The 14,136-nt window shown below is 43.1% G+C and overlaps 1 protein-coding gene across 2 annotated transcripts; it reads left to right on the top strand.

Moving 5' to 3' along the window:
* The first annotated feature begins 1,955 nt into the window (after positions 1 to 1,955).
* On the top strand, positions 1,956 to 12,542 carry TRIM65 (tripartite motif containing 65). 2 transcript variants are annotated; one of them, XM_036753469.1, is made up of 6 exons: positions 1,956 to 2,421; positions 4,931 to 5,026; positions 10,670 to 10,903; positions 11,072 to 11,246; positions 11,493 to 11,558; positions 11,833 to 12,542. In XM_036753469.1, the coding sequence occupies exons 1-6, from the start codon at positions 2,008 to 2,010 to the stop codon at positions 12,405 to 12,407; spliced, it is 1,560 nt and encodes a 519-aa protein (XP_036609364.1). In that variant the 5' UTR covers positions 1,956 to 2,007; the 3' UTR covers positions 12,408 to 12,542. The 2 variants fall into 2 exon arrangements, with proteins under 2 accessions (XP_036609364.1, XP_036609365.1); XM_036753470.1 differs by having other exon boundaries at positions 11,075 to 11,246.
* Positions 12,543 to 14,136: the final 1,594 nt, after the last annotated feature.

Genomic DNA, 14,136 nt, shown 5'->3' on the forward strand with positions numbered 1-14,136 from the left:
GTTCCCTTTTCAATTGCTCATTCCCCAAGAACACTTGCCTGCTGTAAAGCATAACAATAAATCTTTGCCACCTTGACCTAAAGAATGTTTGAGATTGTGAATTCATTCCAGACTGCCTGACCCTCTCCAGTACTCCGGTCTTTGAGGGGCACTCCCTCTCAATGACCTTGTCTGTGTAATACAAGGAAAATTAGGAACCCCTGAGTAACCCCTAGCTACTGACAAGCCCCCCCAGAAAGAATGGATTCAGATATCTTTGGTATTTAGCAAACCCCCTGGGACTCCATGGCTCCTTCCTGAAATGTCAATAGATAGGACCATCCCACTGAGAGATAACCTGGCAGATCCTGTCTAGCAGATATCCCTGAGACTCCTTGGTTCCTTCCTGGAATGTCAATAGATAGGACCATCCCACTGAGAGATAACTTGATAGACCCTTCCTGGGAGATATCCCTGGGACTCTGTGACTCCACCAAGGAATGTAAATGAGATTATCCCACTAGTACGATAACCTGACTGAATCTTTTGATCAGCCAGGACCTTTGTTCCTCTTCCCCCCTACTCTGTACCCCCATATCCTATATAAGCCAAGCCATCACCCCAACACATTTGCCATTGATTTGTGGTGCCGTACCCCGATGGCCGCCGGCTAATAAATTCTCCACTTAAAACTTATACTCTGTGGTGTGTCTCGCTCGCTTCTGGTACAACATCTGAAACTCCAGTCTTGGCGTTCCTGGACCTCGTCTCCTTCAACCTTCAACAATCTCATACATTCCCTAAGAAAACAATTAATTGAGATCCTTCTTCAAATAACTGTATCACTTTGGGAAGGTCAAATTCCCCTTTGACTTCTGAGTAATGTCAAATTTTTTAACACTATCATTTCAATTTCATGAATCAAGTTTTAGTCAGGTGAGGTTGATATTAACAGAAGACAGGCTTTTAGTTAACCAAAAGTTGCAAGAGGAATGGGCCTGAGTTCTAAATGATAAAAAGTAATAAAAGAAATAAAAAAATTCTCTTAACTGGTGTTTTGACCAAAAGGAAGAAATTGTCCTTTTTTTCTTACTCATAATAAAGATGAAGCATATTTATTTTATAACATCAAAATTATTTTATAAATGTGAAGATGTAAAGGATTTTATGAATACATATGCTTTGCTATTTTGTTGTTTGTAATTTGTTAGAAAATTGTTCCGGATGTTTTCTCTCACTGTCCTCCATGCCTGGAATGCACCCCCTCCTCATCTCTGCCTTTTGGAATTCCTGGTTGCCTTCAAGATTCAATTCAAATTTTATCCTTTGCAGGAGGACTTTCTGAGTCCCCCTAGCTACCATTGCCTTCCTTTGCAACTCCACCCTCCCCACCCCCATTTCCTCGGGTCTGTTTTGTATATTCTTGTACCATATGCACACGTGTCCCCTGTTTGAATTAAAGTTCTTTGAAGCTAGGGAAGGTTTTACTCTCGTCTTTGTATCTTCAGCGCTAGGCACAGAGTGCTTAATAAATGGCTGCAGAAAGAGCAAGGGCTAAGACAGCTACCATTTGTCACAAGGCCTGGGTGACCATCCAGCCAAGGCTAGGCAGGTCAGATTAAAGCAGAAGAGGATTGACGGGGCTCTGGGCAGGAGCAAAGCAAGGAGGAGGCAAACAGGAAGTAGGTGGGGAACTGGGGAAGGTTAGAAGCCAGACTTTGAGAGGAGAGGTTTGGTCAGACTCAATGTCTAGTCTGAACTCCGGGGTGTGGTGGCTGGTAGCCTCTGAAAGCACACTCTGCAGTTCTCCACCCTATGACTCTGCCTCCCCTCTCCCTCCCACCCGTACCCCAAGTGGGAGGAGACATCCTAAGGCAGGTTCAGTTTCATCTACCAGGCCCAAGACTCAAAGGAGGGGAGGAGCCTAGGAGAGAGGGCCAACCCCTCTCCTCTCTCCTCGCTTCGAGAAACTGCTGGACTTCCTTTCCTGGGTCCTGGAGTTCTCCCTCCCCTGGCCAGAGCGAAAGAATGGCCACCTTGCAGCTAGAAGAGAAACTGGTCTGTGCAATCTGCCTGGAGCTATACCGGGAAGCGGTCACTCTGCCCTGCGGCCACAACTTTTGCCGGGCTTGCATCGAAGACCACTGGCGCAGGCACGAGGTGAACTGCCCCCAGTGCCGGACCCCGTTCACGCAGCGCCCTGCGCTGCACAAAAACGGGGCTCTGTGTGACGTGGTGGACACCCTCCGGGCGGCCGAGGGGCAGCCAGTAGCAGTGGAGCCCGTGCCCGACCGGAGCCAGGCAGCCCGATGCCCGCGGCATGGGCGAGCCCTGGAGCTCTACTGCCGGACCGAGAAGTTGTGCATCTGCTGTGCCTGCACGGTGAGCCAGTGCCAGGGTCACCGGCGCGTCCTGCCGGATGTGGAGCGCAAGGAGCAGGAGGTGAGGGAGTCGGAGGGGTGGGCAGAACCAGGACAGTCTGGACCGAGCCTCCACGCAGCCAGCCCATTGCCAACCAACCCTGACCCAGCTTGTGAAGGCGGCTGGGGCACGTAGTGGATAGTGGAGCGCTAGGCTTGGAGCCTGGAAGACCCGAGTTCCAGTCCCGATGCAGGCACTTGGCTAGCTGTGTGAATCAGGGCAAGACACTAACCAGTCCCAGCCTCAGTTATCTCATCTGTGAAATGGTGATAATAATACTCGCAGTGTTATTCTGTAAATCAAATGAAATGTAACCTGTATAAACACCGTTATTTTTTAATCACCTACCTAGTACTGGAAATATAAAGACAACACGAAACAATACCAGCCCTTCAAAAAGCTCCCCTGATTACGCTACATGTTAAACTTTTTATTTGGAGGGGGGGAGGTTAATCCATAAAAACAAAGTAGAAACACCCTTGAATATGTAAGGACCATTTAATGAATAGATGTTAATTAGTGCTTCTCCAGTTCATCTAGTGACTTTCAAAGGCATCCATATGATGCAGGACATTTTCTGCACTTAATCTAAAACCTATGATTGTTTTCACATAGAAAACTGTTCTCACCTGGGTAAGATACCAAGACTTAGTATCTTGACCCTTGCATTAAGTGGGGTGGGGTAATTGGTCCACCAGCTCAGTGACGCCCACTCACAGACAAAATGTATAATAAAAGAAAAAAAGTTGCTCAGGAAGGACATTTATTTTTCTTTTAAATGTGCCTTCTTGTGGCCAAAATCCCTGTTATAAATACATATATATATATATATTATCATTATAGAGATGTATACATATGTACGTATCTATCTACATCTATCTACATCTATACATCTCTATATATACACATCTGTCTATGTAATGCGTATGTATACATATATAGATCTCTAGGTTTATATACATAGATGTGTATCAATGGATCTAAATCTTTATTGACATCTATATCGAAATTGATATCTACCTACATCTGTCAAATATATATCAATATATCAATATATCGAAATTGATATCTGTATGTATATCTATCTACCGATCTATGTTGATCTGCATATCTATCCATATTGATATTTACCTATATATCTATATTGATCGATATATATCTGTATTGAATAGATGTATCTACTGCTCTATCTATATATAACTATCAATAATGATGTCTATCTGTATTGATCTTGATATCTGTCTCTATATATTTATATAAAGATCTATATCTATCTATAGGTCTGTCTATATATCTATATCTAGCTAGCTTCAGAGATAGATATAGATATATATGAAGAGGAGGAAGAGACCACTAACCTCAGGAAACCAGCTAAGCACTTGAGCTGAGCCTTGAAAGAAGCTAGGGATTCTAAGAGGCCGAGGTGAGGAGGAAATGCTTTCCAGGCATGGGGAAGAGCCTATGGTTGTTGTTGGTGGTGGTGTTCATCCTTCCTTCTCAAAGAAGACCAAGGAATATATTACCGAGGGTGATTTCTTGACTTGCACGTGAATTAGATTTAAGTGAGGGTCCTGGATGCTGTGTGTGAACCTTGCCCTTTCTAAATTAAGATCTTTGCCAGGTCTCAGTTTGCCTGAAGCCATGACCATTCAATAATTAAGGAGTAAGAATTGAGACCAAAGATGGCCCAATTTACCATTGCAAAAGTGTCTGTCTGGGAGATGAAGACTCTGAGGTTCTGGCCGAAACAGAAAACTTTTACACTCATTCGAAGCCATCCAAACCTAAACAATGAGCCACATAATCAGTGATTATGAAAACTATTGGAAAGCTTTTGAGCAGGAGATGGAATGGTGAGTTTAGGGAATAGCAAGTTAGTCAATTTGCTTATCTCTTCGTACTGATACTTCTAGATAATTGTTTAGCTCTTCAGGGAATGTTGGGGTTTGGGGTTAGGGAGGGGGGAGAAATGATAAGAGATGAACCAAGACCCTTTCCTTTTGCCCGAACCTAGTGCTGAGGTTAGGAAGTCATAGAGATGGTTTACATATATTTAGCACAAGGTTCTTAACTACTTATTTTGTTATAGACCTCTTTAACCGTCTGGTGAAACCTATGGACCCCTTCTCCGAATAATGTTTTTTAATGAAAATAAAGATGTCATTTTTTTTTCTCATCCAAGTTAACAGACTGCCTGAAATCTGTGGACTCCAAGTTAAGAACCTCTTATTTAGCACTTTACAGGTGCCATGAGCTTTCCTCCATCTCTGCAGTAAACCTAAGGGATAGGTATGGTAGGTATTATTATCCCATTTTACAGATGAAGAATCAGAGGCCAAAGGAGGAAGTGAATTGACCAAGGTCACACATAGTGTGTGTGGTAAAGCCCTTTGGCAGAACTCAGATCTTCTGATTCCCATGCTAGTGCTTTTCACAGTACCTGGTATATTGGCATTGGCTAGAAGGAGAGTTCAGGATTTACTCCCTAGCCCTGGATCCTCTCTGTGCTTTTGTCTCCCTGGTGTCACAGAAATGGCTGGAAGAGCAGCTGGAGGAAAATTGGAGCCAGGCAGTCCAGGCTGAGGAACAACTTCAGGAGGTGCAGCAGAAGAGTGAGGAGATCCGGGTAATGTAGCCCTTCCTGACCCCTCCGGATCACTACCCTTTGCATTAGGGAAAGAAAAAAAATTTTCCTTTTTAATTATGAATATGACAATCATGGACATTTCCTTATACAAAGAACAGAAAAAGGGGATTACTTATGATACCTCGTACTGTTTATTGTTTCTTTAAAATATAGATTAAATTTAAGACCATACTTCCAACATTGCCCTGCTTGTCTATTTCCCTTTCAGAAATTCTTTCTGCTCCTTTCAATGTATTTTTTACTTTGTTTCACTGACAATCTTTTTTTTCTTTTCTTTTTGTTTTCACTATCACTACCTCACCAGTCCCCTCCCCGCCCCACAAAAAAACTCCCCTTCCTTTTTGGTATATTAATTTAATTTTAATATTACAGTGCTATAAGAAATAATGTATGTGATAAATACAGAAAAGCATGGAAAAATCCACATGAAATGTTGCAGTGAAGTTAGCAGAACCAAGAAAACAATAGCACAGTTACTACAATAGTGTAAATGGAAAAAAACAACATTTTGAGGGGGGTTCAGAGACCCCTCAAAGACTGGAGTGAAGGTCCAGGTTGTCTGGAAAAAATTCATAGACTCAAGATTTTTTAAGTCAAGTTGGCTAAGGTTTATTTTTACGCTTTTCAGTGGGCAAAAGTTCTTAAGGAGCCTGAGATCCTAGAGGGGTACAGTTAAAGTTTATATAGGATAAACTATAGTAAAACATGTGCCAAGTATGCTAACTAGGTGATTCAGGGCGGGATTAGGGAGTGGTTAAGGAGTCGTCAGTTCTTAAAGGAATATGCACTTTTTGTATCTATTCCATCACTAAGTTAACTGGGGGTCAGGGCCAACAGAGAATTGCCCAGTCTGCCACCCATCAATGTCTTGATTGATAGATGTAGGGAGTATTCATATGTCTAAAGTCAAGGATACACATCATGAGGAGTCCAAGATGCATATAATGAGGTAGGGAGTTGGTATAGATAGTCCAGGGGGTACTGAGTATCTTTATGAGCTAGTACAAAGCCAGTTCAAGCTCATAATTCTTACTGGTGCAGTTTGTTACTGTACCAGGAAGAGAGAGAAGTATTTTGCTGGGGCCTTCTCATGAGTAATTGCTAGTGTCCTTGGGCTGGGGAGAAGCTGCCAGGGATAGTGTTTTGAAGCTAGGGAGAAATGTGATTTTGGAATTGGGGTCCAAGCACAGGTACCCAAGCACCCCATTACAACCACACACCTAAAATTCAAAAGTGAATGTAACAAAATTATAAAGACCAAGCATAAGTCAAATAAAGAGGTATGAGAAGATGTCTCCAACTCACTCCTTCATGGAGATGGGATGTCTCAGGTGTTAAAAATTGCACGTGTTTTCATATTTTTTCATTGGTACAAATCAGTTGTGATTTTTTTTGGGTCGCTTTAAAAAATGCTATTTGATATATGGGATGGATGGCTCTCTGGGAGGGAGACACTGAGGATCACAGTACTGAAAACCCTCCTTTGTAACAAAGAGGTGTAAGCAAATCAAACAAATCTTACACATTGGCCTTGCTTGAGAAGGTATCCATCATTTTGAACCTCTCCTCTGTCATCTCTCTGCCAAGAGGTAGGAAGCTAGCTTCATCATTGATTCTCTGGAATAGTGACTGATCATTACATCAATTGTAGGTCTTAAGTCTTGAATAGTTATTTTTCTTAGAGTGCCTGGCACATAGTAGGTACTTAATAAATGTTGATTGGTTGATTATCAGAGACTTTATGTAATTACTTCTGGGTTTTGTGTATCTAATTTTCCCACTGATCCACTTTTCTGATTTCCAATCAATACCAAAGAATTTTGATGATGACTTATTTTCGTAGAGTAGTTTGAGATCTGGTGATTTTAGGTATCTTTCTTTCCCACTCTTTTTTTCATGTTTCACCTTGATATTTTTGACCTTTTGTTCATCCAGATGGCTTTTATAGTTATTTTTCTATTTTTATGCAGTAACTCTTTGGAAATTTGATTAGCATAGCACTGAATCTGTAAATTAGTAAGCGTTGTCATTTTTATTATATTGATACATCCCGATCATAAGCAGTTGCTATCTCTCTAATTACTTTAGTCTGTCTTTATTTCTACATAGAGTATATTCTTAAAATTTCTGTATGTCTTGGTAGATTGAGTCCCAGATATTTTAGACATAGCTTAGTTATTTTTAAAGGGATTTATTTTTCTACCTTTATGACTGGGTTTGCTGGTAGCATACAGGGAAGTGGCTGATGGTTTTTGTAGATTTATTTAATATAATTATTTTCCCGAAGTTATTGTTTCAGTTATATTGTTAGTTGACTCTTTAGGGATGTCTAAATAAACCTACATCTACAAATTGGCTAATTTTGTTTCTTCTGCCTATGTTTATTGTCTCAATTTGTCTTGTATTTTTGATGTAGTCAGTATTTCTAGAACTATATCAAATAATAGTGGTGACAATGAATATCTTTGCTTTGCCCCTGAACTTATGGGAAAGGTATCTAGTGTTTTTCAATTATAGATAATGCTAGTTATATGTTCTTTCTTTTTAATCATTCCTGAGCCATACTCTTACCTTTCCCTGTCTCTTCTCATTTCTTAGTTGAGTTTAATTTATTTTTATACCAAACTTTTGAGTGTATATGTTCGACGCTCTTTCATCCAGGTAAAAGCATCGTAAGAGCTCCATCCCTACCCCTTCCTCTATGTTTGCATAGTCTTCTCTTGATGCACCCCAGTTACTCAAAATAGTAGTTTCTTTACCTTTCTTTCTCATTTCCTTCCTGGTTTATTCATTTTAGCCCTCCATTTTATTTCCTTTCTTAAAAAAAAAAATAACACTCACACTTTTGTGTTTGTGTGCATCTTACCCCCATCTGCAAGCCTTGAAAATCGGGGTATTCTGAAGGGATACTTATCTCTTTTCCCCTCTTTAGAATGAAAGAAGTTCATCATCATTTAGTTGCTTCCAGTTGCTTCAGTGGAGGTTTTTCTTTACTTCTGTGTTTGCATTTAAAGTTTCTACTCAGCTTTGGTTTTTTCATCAGGAATGTTCGTAGGTCCTCTGTTCTAGTTAAGATCCGTTTTCTCCCTGGAGGGTGACACTCACTTTTTGCAGGGTATATTATCCTTGGTTTTGGTGGTATTGCTGTTCTTGCTGTGACTCTTTGTGACTTCACGGACCAGAGCACATCAGGCCCTTCTCTCCTCTACAGTTTCTTTTTTTGTTGTTTTTGGAAGGAGGGAAAGCAAGGCAATTGGGGTTAAGTGACTTGCCTGAAGTCACACAGCTAGTAAGCCTGTCAAGTGTCTGAGGCCGGATTTGAACTCAGGTCCTCCTGACTCCAGGACTGGTGCTCTACTCACTGTACCACCTAGCTGCCCCCTCGACTGTTTCTTGAAGTCTATCCAAGTTCATGTTTTATCTTTTACCTTTCAGGAAATTGTATTCCAAGTTTTGCTCATTATGATAGTCACAGCATAGTCTTGTATAATCCTGACTGTGGTTCTTTGGCACTTGAAATGTTTCTGGCTACTTGCATTATGTTTGCTTTGACGAAAAGGCTTTGGAATTTGGTAATGGCATTCTTGGGTGTTTTCACTTTGGGGCTAAGTGGTATGTGCTTATTTACACTTTGTTGTCTGGTTCTAATGGATTGGTTTTGTTTTATGATTTCTTGAAATAAAATATGTAGGGTTTTTGATTGGTAATGATTTTCAGGGAGTCTAATGTTCTCAGATTAGCTCTCCTCAACTCCTTTTCCCGGATCAGTTGTTTTTGTAGATAACCTTCCATTTTCTTCTTTTTTCTTTTTTCATTTCTTTGACTTTAACAACAGCTCACATTTATATAAGGGTTTTAAGATTGGCAAAGTGCTTTACATGTATTATCTCATTTAATCTAGCTTTGTGCTAATATTTCTTGTCTCGTGGAGTCCTTGAATTCTGATTGTTCTGTTTTTCTGAGCACTCGTTATTTGGGTAAGGCTTTCTGCTTTTGGTTTTGCTTCATTTCTTCCAGAAACTTTTGTGATCCTCGTAGCCAAGCCATTTATTTCTCTCTGGGATCCTACTTGTATTTGTATTTGTATTACTCTTTCATCTAGGATTACCTCCTGACTTTCTCTTAATCCTTAGTATTTCTTCACTGTGTCTAGTGTTTTCTTCTGTTTACTTATATTTTCCCTGGCATGATTCCATTTGCTAGAACTTTCTCTGACTTCTCTGGTTGAATTCTGTTCCAGTCTCCGCTGTGTCCTGGATGTCTTTCTGTGTAGTTCCTGATTGGAGTTCTGTTATTTGGGGCTTTTTTCCCTTTGGGTTGGGAGGGCTAGGCTTTTCTATAGCCTTCACATTGCTATGTTTACTGGTTGGGGAGTAAGAAGGGGACTGGTTAGCCACTCTGTGTGGCCTCTGGCACCAGGCTGGCTGAATTGGTAGAGGCAAACCGGGAGAAGGAAGCAGGCTGCTCAACCTCACCCCTTTCACACTTGGCAGTGTAACCCAAAAGCATCTTCTTACTCTGTGCAGTTGCTGCTTTAACTAAGCTGTGGTTCTCTCTACCCCTATAGACTAGTAGAAAAGGATGATCTCAGGCTGCTAGGTGGCGCAGTGAGTAGAGCACCGGCCCTGGAGTCAGGAGGACCTGAGTTCAAATCCAACCTCAGACACTTGACAACTTACTAGCTGTGTGACCTTGGGCAAGTCACTTAATCCCAATTGCCCTGCCTTCCCCCCTCTAAAAGAAAAGAAAAGGATGATCTCCAGGCAGCCTGGTTTAATGGAAAGAGCTCTCTCAGGAGACCTGGGTTCAACTCCTAACCTTATAAAATCATAGCTTTAGAGTTGAAAGGGACACCAAAGATAATCTAATCCATCCTCTGCCCTCATGTTAAAGAGGCAGCTGGGTGGTACAGTGGGTAGAGAGCTGGACTTGGAATCAGCAAAGCCTGAGTTCAAATCCTAGCTCAGACACTCTGTGATGCTGGCCAAGTTGCTTTGCCTCTGTCTGCCTCAGTGTCTTCATCTGTAAAATAGGGATTATTAGGGTTATTAATAGGGATAATAACAGCGCCTACCTCCCATGGTGGTTGTGAGGACCAAATGAGATAACATATGGAACGTGCTTGACAAACCTTCCAGGGCTACATAAATCCTACTAATTATTGTTAAAGAGAGGCCCTGAGTGGGGAAGTAAGTTACCTAAGATCACACAGTGAAGTGGCAGAGCCAGAATTTGAACCTGGGGACTCCGACTTCCAGTAGATTTCTTTTCATACTTTACCATGTTATTTCCCTTAATGGGATTATGAGCAAGTCACTCCAAGCCTCAGTTTCCCTAGCTGTAAAATGAGATAGTGCCCCTGTAGGTTTGTTATGAGGAACTCACTCTGCAAGTCTTAAAAGTATGAGGGGCCAGTATTTAATTTACCAGAACGGATGGGTACTTATGATGTCCTCGTGATGCTGGGCCCCTGGACAGATCTTCCAGGGACCCAGCCCGTCGCTGCCCTGCTCCACCTCACGCAGAGTTGATCCCACTCGGTTTAGTGCCCCGGGGCTGTCACTGTTAGTCTTTGCCTACCTCCACTGCCCCCAACCTGAGCCTCCTCCTTCACCCACCCAGAACTCAGCCCACGCTCTGGCCTTGGCTGTCTCCAACAAAGTCTCTTGCTTACTGCGAGCCCTCGAAACCCAACGGGATAAGGCGCTCCAGAGCATTGAACAGGAAAAGTCAGCTGCCCTGGCACAGGCCAAGGAGACCGAGCAGTGGCTTCAGGACCACCTAGAACACCTGGCACAGCACACCCAGCAGATCCAGGAGCTGCTGACGTGTCCTGAAGACATGAGCTTCCTCCAGGTACCTAGTGTAGTGATGAGGAGTTGGGGCGGGGGGGTGGGCAGGAGGGGAGGGTGAAATCACAGGTGGAAGGGAAGAAGACTTGGAAGAGGGGAGGATTCCTTCCTGAGCGGGACTCCAGACACCTCAGGCCTTCTGACTGATGGTCCCATGTCCCTGATGGTTCAGAAGGCTCTACTTCTGACACCTCCTGGGTCTTTGGCACCAGTGCCCTCACTGAAGTGGGATGAAGATGCTGGTCAGCTGAATGAGCTGAAGAAGACACTAGACCAAATCTATCAACTCCTGCTGAGGGATGAAATTGGCCCTGTGATTCTTAGAGATGCTGATCCTAGCCTCAAAGGTAAGGCTGACCTTCTACCCTTGATGGCCTTTACCAATGCCCCTCTTCCCTCACTGTCTGGGACTGTCCCTCAGCCCCAGGGACCAGGCCAAAGTTATTTCCTAAGTGATAGTACCACCCATTGCCCAGCCTCAGACCAAGCTGAGTGCTCCCCACAGGGCACTTTCCCTTAGAATAGTAAGTGGAGGACCTCCCAAGAAAAGGGGATCAGCCTCCCTCCACCAGACCCCATCCTCTTAATTCTAGAGCACAGAGGACCCCTGGAATCAGTCCCAAGACCAGTGTGCGGTCTAAGGAAGGAACTGAAACAGAGTAAGTCATGTATATGTGTGTGTGCATGCACAGATGTGGGTATCATTCATGTACTGTCTACATACATGTCTGTGCTGGTGGTTGCCTCTTTGAGGTTGGTCTTTGGGTCTTAGGGATGTCACTCAGCTGTGGGAAGGAGCATCGGAGAAGCCCAGAGACGGGAAGAGCCTTAGCCCTTCCACTGGTGGGGTAGGGAAGTCACACCTTGGGTGGCAGTAGAGCAGTGAGGTGACCCTACAGCCCCTCACCCCTGTGCATGTCCTTCTTCTCACAGATTACCGAAACCTGACCTTTGACCCTGACACTGCCAACCACCACCTCTACCTATCCTGCCAAAACCAGCGGGTAAAACATGGCTCCAGGTCCCAGCAGGCTACCCGGCCTGGGAGGTTTCAACTCTGGCAAGTGCTGTGTGCCCAAGGCTTCGAGGCAGGAAAGCACTACTGGGAGGTAGAAGTGTCAGACCATTCCGTGACCCTGGGTGTCACCTACCCTGGACTTGCCCGGCAAAACCTGCCCGGACAGACAGACAACATTGGGAGAAACCCTTGTTCCTGGGGGCTCCGGGTGCAGGAGGATGGCTATCAGGCCTGGCACAACGGGGAGGCTCGGCGACTTCTGGGCAAACCCGGACACCTCTTGGGAATGGAGTTGGACCTGCCTGTTGGACGTCTCTCTTTCTATAGCTTGGAGCCTCAGGTCCAGCTCCTGCATGTCTTCAACGCCTTCTTCACCCAGCCCCTGTACCCTGTCTTCTGGCTCTGTGAAGGCAGAACCATCACCCTCCGTCAGCTGCCTGGGGCCAAGCCTTATTCCGGGCCCCAGGGAGAAGCACTCAGTCCCAGCTGAATAGTATCCAAAGAGGGTGGGAGAGCCCAGAGAAATACAGCTATGGTAAAGAGGCAGCAGGGGCACACAGTGTTGCTGTTACTGTGTGCAGTCTTCTGGTTCTGCTCACTTCACTCAGAATCAGTTCGTGTTAAGTCTTCCTAGGTTTTTCTGAAGTCTGTCTGCTCCTCATTTCTTATAGCACAATAGTATCCATTACATTCACATACTGCAACTTGTTCAGCCATTCTCCAATTGATGGGTATCCCCTCAATTTCCAATTCTTTGTCACCACAAAAAGAGCTGCTATAAATATTTTTGTACATATGGGTCCTTTTGCCTTTTTAATGATCTCTTTGGGATACAAACCTAGTAGTGTTATTGCTGGATCAAAGGATATTCACAGTTTTATAGCCCTTTGGGCATACTTCCAAATTGCTCTCCAGAATGGTTGGATCAGTTCACAACTCCACCAACAATGCATTAGTGTTCTGATTTTCCTACATCTTCTCTAACATTTATCATTTTCCTTTTTTGTCATATTAGCCAGTCTGATAGGTGTGAGATGGTACCTCAGAATTGTTTTAATTTGCACTTCTCTAATCAATAGTGATTTAGAGCATTTTTTCATATGATTATAGATATCTTTAATTTCTTCAACTAAAAACTGCCCGTTCATATCCTTTGACCATTTATCAGTTGGGGAATGATTTGTATTCTTATAAATTTGACTCTGTTCTTTATATATTTGAGAAATGAGGCCTTATCAGAAACACTAGCTGTAAAAATTGTTTCCCAGACTAGAAGGAAAGAAGAAAACTGGGTAACAATTTTTACAGCCAGTGCCCTGCTCTTCAGGAAATGCTTAGCAAATCCTTGCTCTTTTTGAGGCCTCAGTTTCTCCATTAGTGATGCCTGAATATTTGTTTCTGCCCCAAACCTCCGTCCTCAGCACGCTGGATACTTTAATACCTAAAACAACCAGAGCCAGTCCCTGGAGCACAGAAGAGGCCTACTCCAAGTTTGGATAATCTTAGAGAGACAGAGGAATATCCCAAACATACGTCCTCTCTGGCTCCTTTGTGTTATGAAATAGATTATTGTTGCTTTTGCCATCTGACGTTCATAGGACTACAGGGACAACTAGGAGAGAATAATGGGGGCAGCAGGGATTGCACGGAGACAGTCAACCTCATAACTAATCATAGGATTTAGAGCTGGGAGCTATAGAAATGGCCATCAGGTTCGGCTCCTTCATTTTCCAGAGAAGGAAATTGAGGCCTGGAGGAGCTGACTTCCTGAAGTCACCCAGCTCCCCTAATTCATTCCATCCATTCTCAGTGTGGAGCTGTAAAATGGGTAGAGAAGGAAGTATCCCTAAGGACCTTCCAGGGCAAGTAGACAACACACATATGCACACACATTAAGAATGTTTGCACATAGGCTTAGGGGTTACCTTAGGAGTTGGCTCAAATTTGAGAGTTCAGAGATTGGACCTTGTAGAGCTGGGATTCATAACCTGAGAATCTATGAACTTTAAAAAATTTTTATTTTGATAACTTTAAAAAATTTTGTTTCTATTATAATTCTATGAATTTTATTTTGTGCATTTTAAAAAACATTCTTCCAAAAAGGGGTTGAGATTGTCCAAGAGGTTCGTGTCATAGAAATAACCACAGTTCTCCCTAATCTAAAAAGATAAAAGGGGGTGGGGGTCCTGAGCACTGTCTCTCTTAGAAAAAAAGAAAAG

Source organism: Trichosurus vulpecula, chromosome 4, assembly GCF_011100635.1.
Source record: "Trichosurus vulpecula isolate mTriVul1 chromosome 4, mTriVul1.pri, whole genome shotgun sequence".
NCBI classification, from domain to species: domain Eukaryota; kingdom Metazoa; phylum Chordata; class Mammalia; order Diprotodontia; family Phalangeridae; genus Trichosurus; species Trichosurus vulpecula.

Excerpts from the sequence above, each read along its gene's own strand:
- TRIM65 (XM_036753469.1), top strand. The coding sequence starts at position 2,008 with ATGGCCACCTTGCAGCTAGAAGAGAAACTGGTCTGTGCAATCTGCCTG. Across the intron at positions 2,422-4,930 it reads TGGAGCGCAAGGAGCAGGAG|AAATGGCTGGAAGAGCAGCT; the intron begins GTGAGGGAGTCG and ends CTGGTGTCACAG. Across the intron at positions 5,027-10,669 it reads AGAAGAGTGAGGAGATCCGG|AACTCAGCCCACGCTCTGGC; the intron begins GTAATGTAGCCC and ends TCACCCACCCAG.